General features: G+C 48.7%; 1 protein-coding gene across 2 annotated transcripts in view; it reads left to right on the top strand.

The window, feature by feature from the left end:
• The first annotated feature begins 461 nt into the window (after window positions 1-461).
• Window positions 462-18,624, top strand: part of CCAR1 (cell division cycle and apoptosis regulator 1) — a 56,582-nt gene continuing 38,419 nt past the window's right edge. For both annotated transcript variants that reach the window (XM_049790477.1, XM_049790476.1), the window contains exons 1-4: window positions 462-631; window positions 1,952-2,082; window positions 15,426-15,598; window positions 18,297-18,341. In XM_049790477.1, the coding sequence (XP_049646434.1) occupies window positions 2,010-2,082; window positions 15,426-15,598; window positions 18,297-18,341 (291 nt within the window). In that variant the 5' untranslated portion in view covers window positions 462-631; window positions 1,952-2,009. The remainder of the gene's footprint in view (window positions 632-1,951; window positions 2,083-15,425; window positions 15,599-18,296; window positions 18,342-18,624) is intronic.

Raw genomic sequence — 18,624 nt, 5'->3', positions numbered from 1 at the left:
GAGGGAAAAAAGGCGCAGAAACAGCCCACAAAATGGCCGCAGCGCCCGCGGTCACGTGACCGCCGCGCCGCGCCGCGCCTGCGCGCCTCTTCCCGCTCGCTCCGCCCGCGCCTGCGCACTTCCCGCGCGTTCTTTTCGCGCCTGCGCAGAAGCCGCGGCCGTTTCATTGTTCGGGCGGCGGAACTGCGGAAACGCTTCTGACGCGCGCTCCCGTTCTAGGCGTCGGGAGCGCGCCAGGGGAGAACGGGAAGGGTGAGCGTCGGACGCACCGTGAAGGCGCGCGCACGTCGGCGTGACACGCCGGGATGGAAGGAGCGCGCACGTCGACGTGACACAACGCGGGGGGAAGCGCGCACGTCGGGCACGCCGCGAGGGAGCGCGCACGTCGGACGCGCCGCGGCGTCGGCTCCCAGGCAGGCAGGCAGGCAGGCAGGCCGGCCGGCCGGCGCGGGTGGGGGAAGTCCGCGCATGCGCAGCGGGCCTGCCGGGCTGGAAATGGCTCCGGGGCTGCCCGGGGTTCGCTCCCGGTAGAAGCAGCTTCTCCTCTGCGGGCGGCGGGAGCCACGGCGGAGCCCGCGGGACGCCGCCTCTTCCCTTCCGGCGCGGGGCTCGGCGACTGCGGCTGCGCACGGTGGGGCTCCCCGGGGGAGGGGGCGACGGACGGACGGACGGACGGACGGAGCGAGCGGGCCCCTTTTGTGCGGCTCCGGCGCGCCCCGCCCCCGGGCTGGGCTGGGGTCCCCGGCCGGGCTTCGGGGGGCGGGCGTCCGTTAGTCCAACCGCCTTGGGCCCCCAGAGGCCCCACCCGAGCCCGACCCCCACGCACGCCCTTGGGCCTGGCCCGCAGTCGGGGATGCTGTAGCGTAGGTGAAGGCTGGCCTGGGATCCACGAGCTTGCTTCCTTCCCCCTGGCTGTGGCTTGGCCTCCGCCACCTCCGCCCCATGTTGCATGAAGGGGGCAGCAGCCCAGGGAAACCCCCCCACCTCCATGCACCCAGCTCACCGCCTCCCTGGAAACACCCCAGGCGGCTGCCACCTGCGCTCAGCGTGAGCCTGGCAGGTCGCACCCAGGGGCCCCTCATGTGTGCGTGCAGGGCCTGCTTGCCCGATCCCCCGTGCTGGGAAAGGGGTTGGCTTGCTGGGCAAGCATCCTACCTGCCTCCTGCCCTTTAGGACTAGGATGGATCTCAGGCTGGAAAGGGCGGGGACACACACACACACACACACGAGTGGAATGGATCCCAGGACATACACACACATATCCAGGCTGTAAAGGACACACACACACACACACACACACACACATACATCCTACATCCTACCTGCCTCCTGCCCTTAGGAGTGGGATGGATCCCAGGCTGAAAAGTGCCGACACACACACACATACTCACACACACACACACACACACACACACACACACACGAGTGGGATGGATCCCAGGCTGTAAAGGACACACACACACATATCCAGGCTGTAAAGGACACACACATACACACACACACACACACACACATCCTACATCCTACCTGCCTCCTGCCCTTTAGGAGTGGGATGGATCCCAGGCTGAAAAGTGCCGACACACACACACACACACACACACACACACACACGAGTGGGATGGATCCCAGGACACACACACACACACAAGTGGGATGGATCCCAGGCTGTAAAGGACACACACACACATATCCAGGCTGTAAAGGACACACACATACACACACACACACACATCCTACATCCTACCTGCCTCCTGCCCTTTAGGAGTGGGGTGGATCCCAGGCTGGAAAGGACACACACACACATACTCACACACACACTCTCTCTCTCTGACACACACACTCTCTCTCTCTCTCTCTCTCTCTCTCTCTCTCTCACTCTGCAAGTTTTCTTGCTTCTGATCCAGCTTTTAAAATCTGAACGACTGTTTTCTTGTCTCTCTGTGACTTACAGCAGATCGAGGCCCTAGAAGACGAAGGAGAAGGAGCGAAGGCGTTTTTCCCGTGTCGTCATGGCTCAGTTCGGAGGCCAGAAGAACCCGCCATGGGCTACTCAGTTTACAGCCACTGCTGTGTCCCAGCCAGGTCTGGCCACTTGCTCTGGACGTGGGTTGTGGGTGGGTGGGTTGGTGGTGGGCCCGGGCGGTTGATTCATTGGGTTCTGGGAATGAGGTACCGTAGTTGGGAATGATGGGAGGGGGAGTATTTTTGCTGGTTTCGTTTATTAACTTTGAAAAACTGGACAGTCTGGACAGTGTTCTAGTTTTCCCAAACATGAAATTGATGAACTTTGAATTGGTTCAGTGGTGGCAGAGGTCGGCCATTCATTGGCCTTTACTTCATTTGACATAGTAAGGTGCCAGGATTCATGAATTAGATTTAAAAGTGAATAAATTAGAAATGCATAAGACATTGGTTTTTCAATTGTTTAAATTTCTTTGTGGTTGTTGTTGTTGTTGTTTTTTAACTTTTTTCTAGTAGAAATAAACTTTTCTCTAGGCCAGTGCTCAGGGCTGACTTGCCGGGATTCAGACCACACTCTGTCCTGGATTGGCTGCTTGCAAGGCAAACGCCCGACTGCTGTGCTATCTCTCTGGCCCTCCAAATAATATTTCTTTAGACAGGTTTTTTGTTTTGTTTTGTTTTGTTTTGTTTTTTTGATTTTTGGGCCACACCCGTTTGATGCTCAGGGGTTACTCCTGGCTATGCGCTCAGAAATCGCTCCTGGCTTGGGGGGACCATATGGGACACCGGGGGATCGAACCGCGGTCCGTCCTACGCTAGCGCTTGCAAGGCAGACACCTTAACTCTAGCGCCACCTTCCCGGCCCCTCTTTAGACAGTTTTTTGACTACCTGCTATTTTGACTTTTATTTCTCCTATTTTGAATCTTTTTATTTTCTTTTTCTTTTCTTGGTGTGGTGGTGGAGGACTCCTGCTTTGAATCTTAAATTTACCAACAATTCTACAGAATGCAGGCTGGAGCGTTGGCACAAGTGTAGGGCGTCTGCCTTGCTTGCACACGCTGACCTAGGACTTTTCAATACCCCAGCGTCCCATATGGTCCCCCAAGCCAGGAGTGATTTCTGGGCACATAGCTGGGAGTAACCCCTGAGCATCACTGGGTGTGCCCCCCCCCCCCAAAGAAAAGGAAAAAGAGAGAGATTTCTACAGAATGAAAAAAAATTTTAAGGGCTGGAAGGGGATACTACGATGTGTTTGCTTTGTATGTGACCAAACCAGGCCAACCCTGGCTAAAAGAAAAAGAAAAGAAAGTTTTTTGTTTTATGAGTTTTGGGCCACACCTGGCAATGTTCAGCCATGACTGCTGGCTCTCTGTTCTGAATCACTCCTGGCAATCTTATAGAGGATGCTGGGGGGTAGAACCCAGGTTAGCCATGTACAAAGAATGCACCTGCTATACTATCTCTGGCCTCCACAATAAAAATTTTAACCTTGATGATCAGAAAAGTTGTAGCTTATTTCTTGGATGGAATATTTTCTATGATCTATCTGAAGGTAGTTGATAGTGTTCAACATATCTTAGTCTAGCATTTGTTGTTTGCGGTCAGTTGTACAACTATTTATGTATTGTGATCTTTGGTGTTCTAAAATTGTATGGATCTGATTAGTCAGTGGAGGTGACCTCAAAGATACGGATGTTTCAGTGTTTTTTAATTACACTTCATTTGGAAGGTGAAACGTTCAACTGTTACTTTTTTTTTATTTTATTTTATTTTTTTTTTGTTTTTGGGCCACACCCTGTGACGCTCAGGGGTTACTCCTGGCTATGCGCTCAGAAGTTGCTCTTGGCTTCTTAGGGGACCATATGGAACGCTGGGGGATCGAACCGCGGTCCGTCCTAGGCTAGCGCAGGCAAGGCAGGCACCTTACCTCCAGCGCCACCGCCCGGCCCCATAACTGTTATTTTTGCAGGCTACTGAAAACCTAAAGAAAAATGTAACTTAATATTTCCATCCAACTATTTCTCTCTTAAGTAATGCAAAATCTGGCGTTGACTTAGTTTTTGTTTCTTTTCGGTTTGTGTTTGGTTTGGGGGTCACACCCGGTTTCGCTCAGGAGTTACTCCTGGCTCTGCGCTAGGAAATTCCTGCTGGCAGGTTCAGAGACCAAATGGGATGCTGGGGATTGAACCCGGGTTGGCCACCTGCCTGGCAAACATCCTCCCCCTGTACTATCGATCTGGTCCCTAGTTGACTTAGTTTTTTGTGTTTTGTTTTCTTTTTGGTTTACACCAGGCAGCGCTCAGGGGTTGGTTACTCCTAGCTCTGCTCAGAAATTGCTCCGCCCAGTCCTCAGGGGACTATATGGGATGCTGGAATTCGAACCACCATCTGTCCTGGATCTGCTGTGTGCAAGGCAAATGTCTTACAGCTGTGCTATCACTCCAGCTTCCCTAGTTGACTTAATTTTGATTAAAAAAAAAATTAACTGTCCAGAAGCAAATATTTTGGCACACTGCATATATTACCTTGCCTTTTCTGCATTTAGTTTGTTTAATATTTATGCCTGTATTATTCCAGTCAAATAGCTGTTGTAGTAGAGTTATGTTGCCTGTAACCCTTAATGTTTGAATTGTAATACCTAAAGGTCAAATGTATGCTGTTCTGATTTTTGTGATTTTTGGCCCACCCCAGCAGTGGTCCGTGGTTGTTCCCAGCTTAGTTATGGGAGGCTTTTTCTCTTACAGGGCTTGTGAGGACCACGAGTGCCAGAAATCCAACCCGTGGCCTCTCAGCAGAACTTGTGCACTTGCCCTTTGATTGTTCTCCCGTGACCTTGGACTGTTTTGGGTTGTTGCAACGGGTGGGGTGTCCCACTCAAGGGTTAGATAATCACAATAGTATCATTTTTATGGCGCCTGTGACTCCATGCCAGCGTCGCCCACAGTTGGACTGGGGAGGTAGAGCCCAGATGGCTGAGTCGCAGCCTGTGCATGCGGAGGGACAGTTTGTAGTCCCAACCGCTAAATAATCCCTGAACGCCGCTGGGACTGATCCCTGAGCTGAGCCTCGTCAGGTATGACCTAAACAATCGCCCTCCCCTCAAAATAAGTTTCCCGAAGCCTTCAGGCCCTGCTCGCATTTCCTGAAACTGTCTTGCTTACTATTCTAGATCCTTCCCTGAGTCAGCAATATCTTTTTTCTCCCCCTTGATAGTGCTGGTCAAAGTATTATTTTTGACCTTTATGATTGTGTTTAGGGGGCACACCCAGCTGTGCTCAGGACTTCTTATCCTGGCTCAGTGCTCTGGGACTCTGGCTGTGCTTGGGGACCCTCTGTGGGCTGTGTGCGAACAAGCACCGTAACCACTATCTGTTGCTCGAGCCTGTAGTATCATTGATCTTCAAATCTTATTAGGAACGATGATCATTAGGATTTTTGTTTTGTTTTTGTTTGGGGGCCATACCTAGCGGCGCTCTGGTTACTCCTGGCTCTGCGCTCAGAAATCACTCCTGGCAGGCTTGAGGGACCATCTGGGATACCAGGGATCAAACTCGCGTCAGCTACATGCATGGCAAACGCCCTACCTACTGTGCTCTCACTCCAACCCTCATCTCTGTTTTTTCCTAAAGTAATGACTATAAAAATCAAAGAATTGTTCGGTACTTAATCTGGGTTCTGAGAGCTAAGGAGTCACTCCTATATGTCGTGCTGGATGTTGAATTTAGGTCAGGCAATTTTAGAGCAAGAGCCTTGCTGCTGTGCTATCTCTCGGCACAGAAAACATATTTTAAGATCTCACAAAAGGTTGCATACTTTTGTTAGAACTCTATTAGAATCTCAGAATTGTATCTTTTTTATTTTTTATTTTTTATTTTTTTTTATTTTTTTATTTTTTGGTTTTTGGGTCACACCCAGCAATGCTCAGGGATTATTCCTGGCTCTACGCTCAGAAATCACCCCCGGCAGGCTCGGGGGACCATATGGGATGCTGGGATTTGAACCAGCGACCTTCCGCATGTAAGGCAACTGCCTTACCGCTGTGCTATCTCTCCGGCCCCTATTTTTATTTTTTTTATTTTTGGATCCATGCCTAGAACTGCTTAGTGGCCATTCTTAGCAGTTCTCCAGGGACCAGGCACTGGTGGGTATTAAACCTAGGATTCTGGGCTGAGTGATAGCATAGCAGTAGGGCATTTGCTTTGCATGCTACTGATCCAGGACAGACCTAGGTTCGATTCCCAGCATCCCGTAGGGTTCCCCAAGCCTTCAGAAGCAATTTCTGAGCACAGAGCCAGAAGTAACCCCTGAGGCCGCCGGGTGTGATCCAAAACCCCCCCCCCCCCAAATAATTTAGGGCTCTCTCATACTTGGGCTGCATTCCAGTCTTTTAAGCTCTCCTTGTATTCTTTGGGAGCAGTGGAAAGGCATGCCCAGTGCTGCTCAGGGCATATTCCTGGCTCTTGTATTCAGGAATTATAGCCGAAGAGATGACATGACATCATAAGTGGTGGCTTCACTTGCTTGGAAGGTTGACCATTATTTTCTAGAAAAGATAAAGGTCAGAGTCACTCTTTGGGATTTCGAGACTGGGAGTGTTGCCTTCTCAGGAAATTATTTTGGAGACTAAGTGTCAGGGCCTGTTCCTGAAGGAATGGTTCCATCTACTAGTTAGATTAGAACTTGGTGTGGTTGTAAGAAACACATTTTCTGGGGCCCGGGAAGGTGGCGCTACAGGTTAGGTGTCTGCCTTGCAAGCGGATGGACCGCGGTTCGATCCCCCGGTGTCCCATATGGTCCCCCAAGCCAGGGGTGATTTCTGAGCGCATAGCCAGGAGTAACCCCTGAGCGTCAAATGGGTGTAGCCCAAAAACCAAACCAAAAAAAAAAAAAAGAAACACATTTTCTGACTGCTTTGTGTCACGCTGTGGCCTCCCAGTGCTTGAACCTGGGTTTCCCGCCTGTGCTCCAACCTGTTGAACGATGTCCCCAGTCGCTGAGGTCACACACTGTCCTGTCTGTGGGGTTACTGGGATGAACTTTGGTGTCACCAGGGTTTGAACGCAGGGCCTCAGACCCTGAGCCCTATCCCAGACCCTGCCTGGCTTCGATTCCCAGCATCCTAGATGGTCGGTCCCTTGAGCACTGCCAGGAGTGACCCCCGAGCACTGCCAGCTTGGCCCCAGGCCCCCAAATAAATAAATCTCTAGGGTTGGAGAGAAAGTTCAGTGGGTAGGGTGTTAGTTTTGCATGTGATTGACCCAGGTTTCATTCCTGGCATGCCGTGTGGTCCACTCAGCACCACCAGGAGTGATTCTTGTGTAGACCTGGAGAAATCCCTGAACACTACGGGATGTGGCCCCGCCAAAAAAATACCCCCCGAAAACCTTTAAGGTCAGAGTGATAGCACAGCGGGGAAGGTATTTGCCTTGCACGCAGCCGACCCAGGTTCTATGTCAGCATCTGGTATGGTCCCCTGAACACTGCCAGGAATGATGTCTGAGCGCAGAGCCAGAAGTAATGGAGAGCTGCTGGGTGTGATCCTAACCTCCCCCCCCCCCATCCAAAAAATTAGAACACACTAATTTTTCCTTTTTCTTTAGGCTGTTTCTAAGGCTATTTTCATTTACATTGAAAAATAGTGTATTGTGGGGGCTGGAGCTATAGTAAAACAGGTAGGATGCTTTCCTTACATGCTGCTGACCAGGAGAGATCCCGGAGTGCAGAGTCAGGGGTAAACCCTGAATACCTCCAGGTATGGTGATCTCCCCGCAGATAGAGAAAGAAAAGGGGGAAAAATGGTTTTGTGTGTCCATCTTTTTTGTTTTGGAACCACACTTGGTATTGGTTAGGGTTCACTCTAGGTCAGGGGTCTCAACATTTTGTGGCCCTGCCCTAGAGGAATCTTTTTTGTTTTGTTTTGTTTTAGTTGTTTGGGTCACACACCCCAATGTTGCCTCCTGTGGCCCCCAGGTAAATTGAGTTTGAGACCCCTGCTCTAGGTGGTCTATTTTCCCTATCCTTCCATCATACTGTGATGAAAACTGTGCCCCATTCTTTGGATGTGGGGGTCCTAAGCTGTGCTCATGGGGTACTGGGTTTCAGTGCCTGTGGGGAGCCCCAGGGCTCCGAGAGCCACACCCAGCAGTGCCCTGGAAACCAGGTGGGGCCACGTGCAGAGTGTGCTCCAGTTCTTTGAATGTTTTCGCCCATCAATTATCTTCACTGAAACTCCTGAATAATTTGCTGATGCATCATTGAGTACCTTTTCAGAGTGGGGTGTTTTGGCTCACCCAGGGCAGTGTTTGAGTCTGTTCTCTGATCTGTGCTTTGGGGTTCTCTGGTTGTTCAGGGGACCAGGCAGTGCAGGGAATCTAACCCTGGTTTCTCACTAATGCACCAGGCTCAGGCTCTTGGTTGTGTTTGTGTTTATAGCACCATATCAGATGAGTAAAACCCTGTCATCACAGTATGATCGAAGGCTAGGGAAAATAGACTAAAATCACAAGTATAAAAAAAGTTCAGGGCCCGGAGAGATAGCACAGTGGTGTTTGCCTTGCAAGCAGCCGATCCAGGACCAAAGGTGGTCGGTTCGAATCCCGGTGTCCCATATGGTCCCCCGTGCCTGCCAGGAGCTATTTCTGAGCAGACAGCCAAGAGTAACCCCTGAGCACCGCCAGGTGTGGCCCACACCCCCCCCACAAAAAAAAAAAAGTTCAATCATGGAGTGATCTCAGGAATCTTCCTACAATGTTTGTTTTGTATTTATATGAGAATTTGCTTCTATCATCCTAGAACAGTGCTACCTAAAGGTGTTTGGAGAAAGCGAGAGAAAGCAGCTCAAGTGGTCGGTAGAGTACTTGCCTGACTAACACCTGCCAAGTTTTGAGTCTGAGCGCCGTCACACAACCCGCTGCATTACTGGTTTTCTCCTTTATAGTTTCCAAGTACTGTTGGTTATCACCGAAGGGAAAAAATTTGAGAGGGAATTCAAAATTCTTTTCTGGGAAGTGGGGGACCCATACCCAGAGGTTTTCAGGATTTACTTCCTGGTTTTATACTCAGGGACCCATCATTCCTGGTAGGACGTAGGAGACCCACATCAGGCATATGCAAGGACCTTTCCACAGTCAGATTGCATCTAGTGCCCTGGAGGTTTTGGTAATTTTACTCTATTCCCATCATAGTTGACCTCATTTTGAACTTAACGTTGGTTTTGTTGATTTATTTGTTTTTTGTTTATTTTTTGGTCACATCTGGCGGCACTCGGGAGTTTACTCCTGGCTCTGTGCTCAGAAATCGCTCCTGGCAGGCTCAGGGGACCGTATGAGATGCCGGGATTCGAACCATCGTCCGTCCTGGGTTGCTGCATGCAAGGCAAATGCCCTACTGCTGTGCTATCTCTCCAGCCCCTATTTTTTTATTTTATTCTATTTTTTTGTTTTTGAGCCCCACACAGTGACGCTCAGGGGTTATTCCTGGCTCTGTGCTAAGAAATCTCTACTGGCTCAGGGAACCACACGGGATGCCGGGGTTGGCCACATACAAAGCAAATGTGCTATCACTCCAGCCCCTTAACATTGGTTTTAGATATTTATTAAAGTTTGTTTTCTGGCTTACCCTTGCTACCCATTTGCCACATCTAACTTAATCATTAACATAAAAAGATTGAATGCTGTGTGTATTTAGGGCATTTGGAAAATTTATCACTGGAAAATATTCCAGCCTTTTTTTTTTTTTCTTCAAAAATAGCAATTATTGGGGCCGGAGTGGTGGCGTGGAGCAGTAAGGTGTCTGCCTTGCTCGCACTAGCCTAGGATGGACTGTGGCTCGATCCCTTGGCGTTCCATATTGTCCCCCAAGCCATGAGTGATTTCTGAGTGCTTAGCCAGGAGTAACCCCTGAGCGTCACTGGGTGTGGCCCCAAAACCCCCTCAAAAATACCAATTATTTTCTTCAGACCACCTTTTATTATAATATCTAACATTTTATTCTTGGTTCTTGCACCATAACTGGCATACCCACACGGCATACTCCTGACTCTGCTCAGAGGTCATTCTAGACAGTACTCAAGAAAGCATTTCTGTGTAGGAGGGATCTAGGCCACAACCTGTTGTGCGTGCCAAGTAATCCTTCGTGGCAGAGTTGAGGATTATGTGCAGTGATGGGGATTAAACTAGCACTTAAAGTACCATAACTACCCCGAACCCCACACTCCCAAAATTCTGATTTTTATTTATTTATTATTACTATTTTATTATTTTGTTGTTTTTTTTGTTTGTTTGTTTTGGGTCACACTTGCCAGTGCTCAGGGGTTCCTCCTGGCTCTACCCTCAGAAGTTGCTCCTGGTGGCTGGAGAGATAGCATAGAGGTAAGGTGTTTGCCTTTCGAGCAGAAGGTCATTGGTTCGAATCCCGGCATCCCATATGGTCCCCTAAGCACTGCCGGGTGTGACCCAAAACCAAAAAAAAGAAAAGAAATCGCTCCTGGCAGGCTCAGGGCACCATATGGGATGCTGGGATTTGAACCATCGTCCTTCTGTATGCAAGGTAAACACCCTACCTCCATGCTATCTCTCTGGCCCTACTATTTTATTTGTTTGGTTTTGGGGTCATACCCGGCAGCACTCGGGTTATTCCTGGCTCTGCGCTCAGAAATCACTCTTGGCAGGCTTGGGGGAACATATGGGATTCCAGGAATCGAACCTGGGTTGATCCCGGGTTGGCCACTTGCAAGGCTAATGCCTTATTGCTGTGCTATCTCTTTGGCCCCCCCAAATTTTGTTTTTTTTAAAAATTACATCCTTGGGGCCAGAGAGATAGCACAGCGGTGTTTGCCTTGCAGGCAGCTGATCCAGGATTCAAGGTGATTGGTTCGAATCCTGGTGTCCCATATGGTTCCCCCCTTCCCTGCCAGGAGCTATTTCTGAGAATATAGCCAGGAATAACCCCTGAGCACCGCCGGGTGTGGCCCCCCCAAAAAATTACATCCTTGTAGTTTAGATTACATCGACTACAACAGTGTTAACAGTGTTTATGGCTTTTTATGCAAAGCTCGTGCATCTTGAGTACCACCAGTTTCAGAAATAGCATTTTAGGGGCCAGAGAGATAGCATGGAGGTAGGGCATTTACCTTGCATGTAGAAGGACGGTGGTTCGAATCCCGGCATCCCATATGGTCCTCCAACCTGCCAGGGGCGATTTCTAAGCATAGAGCCAGGAAGAACCCCCCTGAGCGTTGCCAGTGTGACACAAAAAAAACAAAAAAGAAAAGAAAAGAAATAGCATTTGAATTTGCTTGAACCCAGAGAGCACCAGGGACGTCCCATCTGACAACGCAGTGCCAGGGCTCAACCCCGTACTTTGAATCTAAAGGCATTTGCTCTTTCACTTGAAGTACACATTCTGGCCTTCTCTCCTGCTTAACTTTACTATGGTGGTTTTGCAGGGAGAAACGTAGATTTCTGAGAATTACAAAACATCATTTTTGGTATAGTCATGTTTTCTGAGGTTTGTTTTATTTTTGGTCTTGGGGTCACACGTGGCAATGCTTGGGGTACTCTTGGCTCTGTGCTGAGGCATTATTCCTGGCAATGCTCAGGGGGCCCTAGGGCAGAGTTTTTCAACCACTGTGGCGCAGCACACTGGTGTGCTGTGAGGTATTTGTCTGGTGTGCCATGGGAAAAATTCCAATCTCATCTGTAGCATGTGGCTTCTGCTCACAAACCAATCAGATTATTTCATAATCAAGTAATTATAAAAGAATTTCGTTGTGCTTATTTGATTCCTATTAAAGAGAATTACTTTATTGTAGCAAGTCAGCCCCTGAAGAGGTTGACTGATGGTGGGATGGAGGATGAGGCCCTTTTCTTCCAGCTCGGAGCACGCGTCTGCCACCCTGACCAGCCGATGGTTCTGAGGTGAAATGGCGGGTAAACAGCTCGCAGACAGTCAGGCTCGTGGAAATATTCGCTTTATTCGGAGGACAAAACTGAAGTCCAAAGACTCAGCTTCAGTTCCAGCCAAAAAGCCCCGGCCTTCCACAGACCCTTGTTTTTATCCCCCAGAGTCAGGTACCACCCAATGGTGGAATCAGATACCAACCAATGGTGGAAGCAGAATCAGGTCCTACCCTAGGGTGGGGGCAGAATGCCAGGTCACACCCTAGGGTAGGGCACAATCACCAATCAGTTTAGGGTGAGCAACATAGCAGTCCCCCAAAATATTTACATACACAACACTTTATATATAGTCAATATAGACACAGAGTTAAAAATTATTTTATTTTGGTTTTTGGGTCACACCGAGCAGCTCTCGGGGTTACTCCTGGTTCTACGCTCAGAATCACTCCTGGCAGGCTCGGGGGACCATATGGGATGCTGGGATTTGAACCACCGACCTTCTGCATCCAAGGCAAATGCCTTACCTCCATGCTATCTCTCCGGCCCCTTTTTAATGTTTTTTGTTTTGTTTTGTTTTTTTGGTTTTTGGGCCACACCCGTTTGATGCTCAGGGGTTACTCCTGGCTATGCACTTAGAAGTCGCTCCTGGCTTGGGGGGACCATATGGGACACCGGGGGATCTAGCGCTTGCAAGGCAGACACCTTCCCTCTAGCGCCTTTTTAATGTTTTCTTTTTTTGTTTGTTTTTGTTTTTTGTTGTTGTTTTTTTTTTTTTTTGGTTTTTGGGCCACACCTGGCGGTGCTCAGGGGTTACTCCTGGCTGTCTGCTCAGAAATAGCTCCTGGCAGGCACGGGGGACCATGTGGGACACCGGGATTCGAACCAACCACCTTTGGTCCTGGATCGGCTGCTTGCAAGGCAAACACCGCTGTGCTATCTCTCCGGGCCCCTTTTTAATGTTTTCTAATGGTGGTGTGCCTCGTGATTTTTTTTTTTTCTTTCATGAAAAAAGTGCACCTTTGCACAAAAAGGTTGAAAAACACTGCCCAAGGGGATGCTGCAGAAGGAACCCAGGTCAGCCACATGCAAGGCTAGCGCCTTCCTCACTGTACTCTCCCTCCAGCCTCTCCAGCTAGAAATTTGTTTGGTGTCCTGCTTGTTTCGTGTAGAGCTACGACACCTAGTGGTGCTCGGGCTCGGGACCTTGGGTCCCCACGGCCACATCTGGCCTTGTGCTTGCTTCTCTCTTTGGCCTCTGCACCGCTGTTGATGGTCGCGCTCATGCCGCCAGTGTTCTTCACATCCTGCTGAGTTTGGGGGGCCGTGCGGTACTAGTTCCCTGAGCTCTCTTCCTGCTTGGTCTTAGCTTTCATATTTTATTCTGATATAACATTCGTTCTCCCTGTCCCTGGATGATGGTGTGATGATTCAGTTTGCCCAGCTGGCTTGGTGCCCACACGGTCTGCTGGGGTGCTCCTCAAAAGTCCTACTCAAGCTGTGATCTTCGCACATGCCCTCACCAGCGGGTACTGATGTAGTAATACTCCGTGGTGTTTACACCAGGTTGCTGAGGGCCTCGTTCCTGGCCTCGGTGTGCACGTGCGGTTTCGGTGCCCACAAGGCGAGCCATCTTCAGTTGATGTTCCTCTGACCTTCTGTGCACCGGAATTACCAGCACATCTGTCTGGCTCATAGATTTGAGTTCATGACCTTATAGTGGCCAGGGACATGCTTTCAGTCCACTCCACTGTCCCGTGGTCTTTAATACTTCTGCCATGCAGGGTGCACATGGCAGTGCTTAAGAACTCCGGACCTCACACTTGGGACTGACTGTGCTTCAGGGAATTCAACTTGGGTGGGTTGTACCCCATTAGCGTTTTTTTTTCTTTTCCATTTTTTTTGGTTTTTGGGTCACATCCAGCAGCGCTCAGGGGTTACTCCTGGCTCTTCACTCAGAATATCGCTCCTGGCAGGCTCGGGGGACCATATGGGATGCTGGGATTCAAACCATTGTCCTACTTCCATGCTATCTCTTCGGCCCCTCACTAGCTATTTTTAATTTATTGGCTTGTTTGCATTTAACAGAATTGCATATGATTACTGAGTTAAATTTTAGCCCTAAAAAAAAAAAATTGGAGGCTGGAGAGATAGCATGGAAGTAAGGTATTTGCCTAGCATTCAGACGGTCGGTGGTCCCAATCCCAGCATTCCATATGGTCCCCTGAGCCTGCCAGGAGCAATTTCTTTCTTTCTTTTTTTTTTTTTTTGGTTTTTGGGCCACACCCGGCGTTGCTCAGGGGTTACTCCTGGCTGTCTGCTCAGAAATAGCTCCTGGCAGGCACGGGGGACCCTATGGGACACCGGGATTTGAACCAACCACCTTTGGTCCTGGATTGGCTGCTTGCAAGGCAAACACCGCTGTGCTATCTCTCCGGCCCGCCAGGAGCAATTTCTGAGCACAGAGTAACCCCTGAATGCTGCCGGGTGTGAATAGAGAACAAAAACAAAAACAAAATTTTAGCCCTAAGCATACATTAAACATTATGTCTCTGTGATTTTGAGCCTTCCCAGTCATTTGGCTCTATCTAGCAGGTGATTTTATTTCTTTGACGGGGCAGCACACCCAGTGGTGCTCAGGGGTTACTCCTGCTTTTGCACTCAGGAATCACTCCTGACTGGGGAACATATGGGATGCTGAGGCTCAAACCTTGGTGGTTATGGGTAAGATAGCGCTTAACCTGCTGTTCTATCTCTCCAGCCCTGATAGTGATTGTTTTAAGTCACTAAATGTTCAGTTTATATCATTGATATATCTAAGTGTAGCATTCAGAATTTTAAGAATTGGGGGGGTTCACACTGGGGGTGCTTCGGACTTTCTTCTAGCTCTGCACTCAGGGATCACTCCTGACAGTGCCCCAGAGACATGTAGGAGTGATAGATTGATCCCAAATCAGCTGCGTGCAAGGTAAGCAGCCTTATCACCACTGTACTGTTTTTCCAGCCTCTAACTGTTAGAGTCTAACACTTGTGTTTTGAAGGGTTTTTTCATTTCAATTTTCAATTCTTTTTGGGAGGAGCGGTTGGGCGCACCCATTGGTGGTGTTCTTTTTTGGTGGGAGGAGGTCACATCCCTCGTTGCTCAAGGGTTACTCCTGGCAGACTTGGGGGACAATATGGCATGCTGGGATTTGAACCACCATGCTTCTGCGTCTAAGGTAAACGCCCTACTGCTGTACTATCTCTCCGACCCAAAAAAGAAGTTTGTATGCATCCCATATGATCCCTTGAGCCTGCCTGGAGCAATTTCTGAGCACAGAGCCAGGAATAACTCCTAAGCCCGAGCCCCTATCCCCACCCCACTCCCGGAAAAAAAAAAAAAACAACAAAGCTACTTGAATCTTGGATCTGGGACCTGAATTGTTAAATTCAAGCATCACTGAGATTTTTTTCTTTAGGTTTTTACTGAACAGTGGTAGAACATATGCAAGACTGTGCACGCAGTAAAATTCCTGGAAAGAGAAATAATTGTGTGCTCTTGTTCTTTTCCTTCTTTGCCTCTCCAGCCGCGCTGGGTGTTCAGCAGCCGTCACTCCTTGGAGCTTCTCCAACTATATATACGCAGCAAACTGCACTGGCGGCGGCAGGCCTTACCACCCAGACCCCCGCCAACTATCAGTTAACCCAAACTGCAGCTCTGCAGCAACAAGCGGCAGCGGCGGCAGCTGCATTGCAACAGGTGAGCCTGGAATGGATTTTAACATGTGCCAAAGAGGACTGTCAAATCTGGGTGGTCAGGGTAGATGACTTAATTTTTTCAAGAATACTTGTTCCCCACCCCACATACTAAAAATTTTAGATGTCCAGGTCATCAAGAGAATGGTAGTTGCGTAATAAAAATTTGGGTGTTTTTTTTTCCAGATTTTTTTTTTTTGTCTGTTTTGGGGCCACACCTGGTGGTGCTCAGGGGTTACTTCTGGCTCTGCGCTCAGAAATCACTCCTGGCGGGCCCGGAGAGATAGCACAGTGGTGTTTGCCTTGCGAGCAGCCGATCCAGGACCAAAGGTGGTTGGTTCGAATCCCGGTGTACAATATGGTCCCCTGTGCCTGCCAGGAGCTATTTCTGAGCAGACAGCCAGGAGGAACACCTGAGCAATGCCCGGTGTGGCCCAAAAACAAAAAAAAGAAATCACTCCTGGCAGGCTCAGGGGACCATGTGGGATGCTGGATATCTAATATCTAACCCAGGTTCATCCGGGTCAGTTGTGTGCAAGGCAAACCTCCTACCACTGTGCTATTATTCTGAGTCTTTCCCCAGAATTCTTTTTTTTTTTTTTTTGGTTTTTCGGCCATACTCGTTTAATGCTCAGGGGTTACTCCTTGGCTAAGCACTCAGAAATTGCCCCTGGCTTGGGGGGACCATATGGGATGCTGGGGGATCGAACCGCTGTCCTTCCTTGGCTAGTGCTTGCAAGGCAGACACCTTACCTCTAGCGCCACCTCACCAGCCCCTCCCCAGAGTTCTTAAATTGGGCAGTTTACATATCTTATTGAACATATGTCATTTTTCTTTCTTTGTTTTTTTTTGTCCATACCTGGCGATGCTTGGTGGCTACTCCTGGCTCTACATACCATATTTGCCAGCGTATAAGACGACCCCCTAATTTTGCAGTTAAAACATAGGTTTAGGCCTATATTGGCTGTATCAGACAGAACATTCCTATGCTGTAACTGTATGTACCACAGTGAGCCAATCATAACAAGCAAAGGTTCATAGACTTCCTCTCTGACTCTGGCTCATCTGAGCAGGCTTTTGACAGTGTAGATTTGGGTCCAGAACATTGTCTCATTTGCATGCATCAAAAGCCTGCTTGGATGGCTGAGTCAGAGAGGCGGTCCGAGCAGCCTGGCAGTGATTGGTGCAGGATCGAGTTGGAAAATTCGTTTTGTGGCAATATTCAATTTTCGTTTAGCGGCATATTGAAACATTTTTCGGGTTATACCCGGCATATAAGACGACCCCTGATTTTCGGTTGACTTTTTGGTTTCAAAAGTCGTCCTATACACCGGGAAATACGGTAAGGACTTACTCCTGGTCTTGCTAAGGGGATCTGATAAGGGATCAAACCAGTATCTGCTGAATGCAAGGCAAGCGCTCTACTCACCACTCAGTTTTTTTTTTTTTGTTTGTTTGTTTGTTTTTTTGGTTTTTGGGCCACACCCGCGGTGCTCAGGGGTTACTCCTGGCTGTCTGCTCAGAAATAGCTCCTGGCAGGCACGGGGGACCCTATGGGACACCGGGATTCGAACCAACCACCTTTGGTCCTGGATCGGCTGCTTGCAAGGCAAACGCCGCTGTGCTATCTCTCGGGGCCCTCACCACTCAGTTTTAAGTCAGTTCTTTTTTTTTTTTTTTTTTTTTTTTTTTTGGTTTTTGGTTTTTGGTTTTTGGGCCACACCCAGTGGTGCTCAGGGGTTACTCCTGGCTGTCTGCTCAGAAATAGCTCCTGGCAGGCACGGGGGACCATATGGGACACCGGGATTCGAACCAACCACCTTTGGTCCTGGATCGGCTGCTTGCAAGGCAAACGCCGCTGTGCTATCTCTCCAGACCCTTAAGTCAGTTCTTGATGAACCCCAGAGATCACATATGATCTATTATGGTTTTTGGGCCAACACGCTGTGCTCAGAATTTACTTTCTGACTCTGCACCTATGAATTACTCCTAGCTTCGGTAGGGGGCCCATATCTGTCACAGATTGAATCCGGTTTGGCATTGTGAAAATTAAGCACCCTACACACTATACTGTCCGTTTGGCCATTCCTAGATTCCAGAGATTTTTTTGTTTTGTTTTGGGGCCACACCCGACAACGCTCAGGGGTTATACCTGCCACTATGCTCCAAAATTACATCTGGCAGGCTCGGGGGACCATTTGGATGTAAGTGATCGAATCATCATTCGTCCAAGGTCTGCCACGTGCAAGGCAAACGCCCTATCACTCGCTATGCTATCACTCTGGCCCCTGGTATGGACATTTTACTTTATTTTCAAAGCAGTTTATTTACTTATTAATTACTTGTTTTTTGGGCCACACCTGGCGATGCTGAGGGGGTACTCCTGACTCTGCTTAGAAATCGCTTCTGGTAGGCTTGAAGGACATCTGGGTTGTTGGAGTTCGAACCCGGGTTCATCTCATATCCACCACGGGCAAAGCAAACACCCTACCACTGTTCTATTGCTCTGGCCCCAGATTCCAGTTTTAAGTCATCACTTAATTTTGTTTAATTTAGGTAAAGTTGCATCTTTCATAACATTTGTCTTTTAGTATAACTTTGTGTGTGTGTGTGTGTGTGTGTGTGTGTGTGTGTGTGTGTCACTATTTTGGAGTGAATAAAACTGTTAATATATTTTTTGTTTTTAAACTTCTTTCCCCAGCAATATTCACAACCTCAGCAGGCCTTGTATAGTGTACAACAACAGGTTAGTTACGTTTTTGTTTTGTTTTTTTGTTTGTTATGATCATTTCTTCCAAATTATTTGATTTAGATTTTATTTTCTATTTTGTATATTAATTTATAATTTTAATTTCAGTGGTGTGGGATAAAGTAGGTAAAAGGAAACTTTTATTTTAGGTTTTTGGTTTTGGGGCCTCACTCGGCATTGCTCAGGGGTTACTGATTCTATGCTCAGGAATCACTCCTGGTGGGCTCAGGGGACTATATGGGATGTTGGGGGTCTAACCAACACCCTCCCCATTTCTGCT

The sequence above is a fragment of the Suncus etruscus genome, chromosome 17 (genome assembly GCF_024139225.1).
Source record: "Suncus etruscus isolate mSunEtr1 chromosome 17, mSunEtr1.pri.cur, whole genome shotgun sequence".
Classification (NCBI taxonomy): domain Eukaryota; kingdom Metazoa; phylum Chordata; class Mammalia; order Eulipotyphla; family Soricidae; genus Suncus; species Suncus etruscus.
The sequence above is the reverse complement of the archived record's forward strand: the minus strand, read 5'-3'. Positions and strand labels throughout refer to the sequence as shown.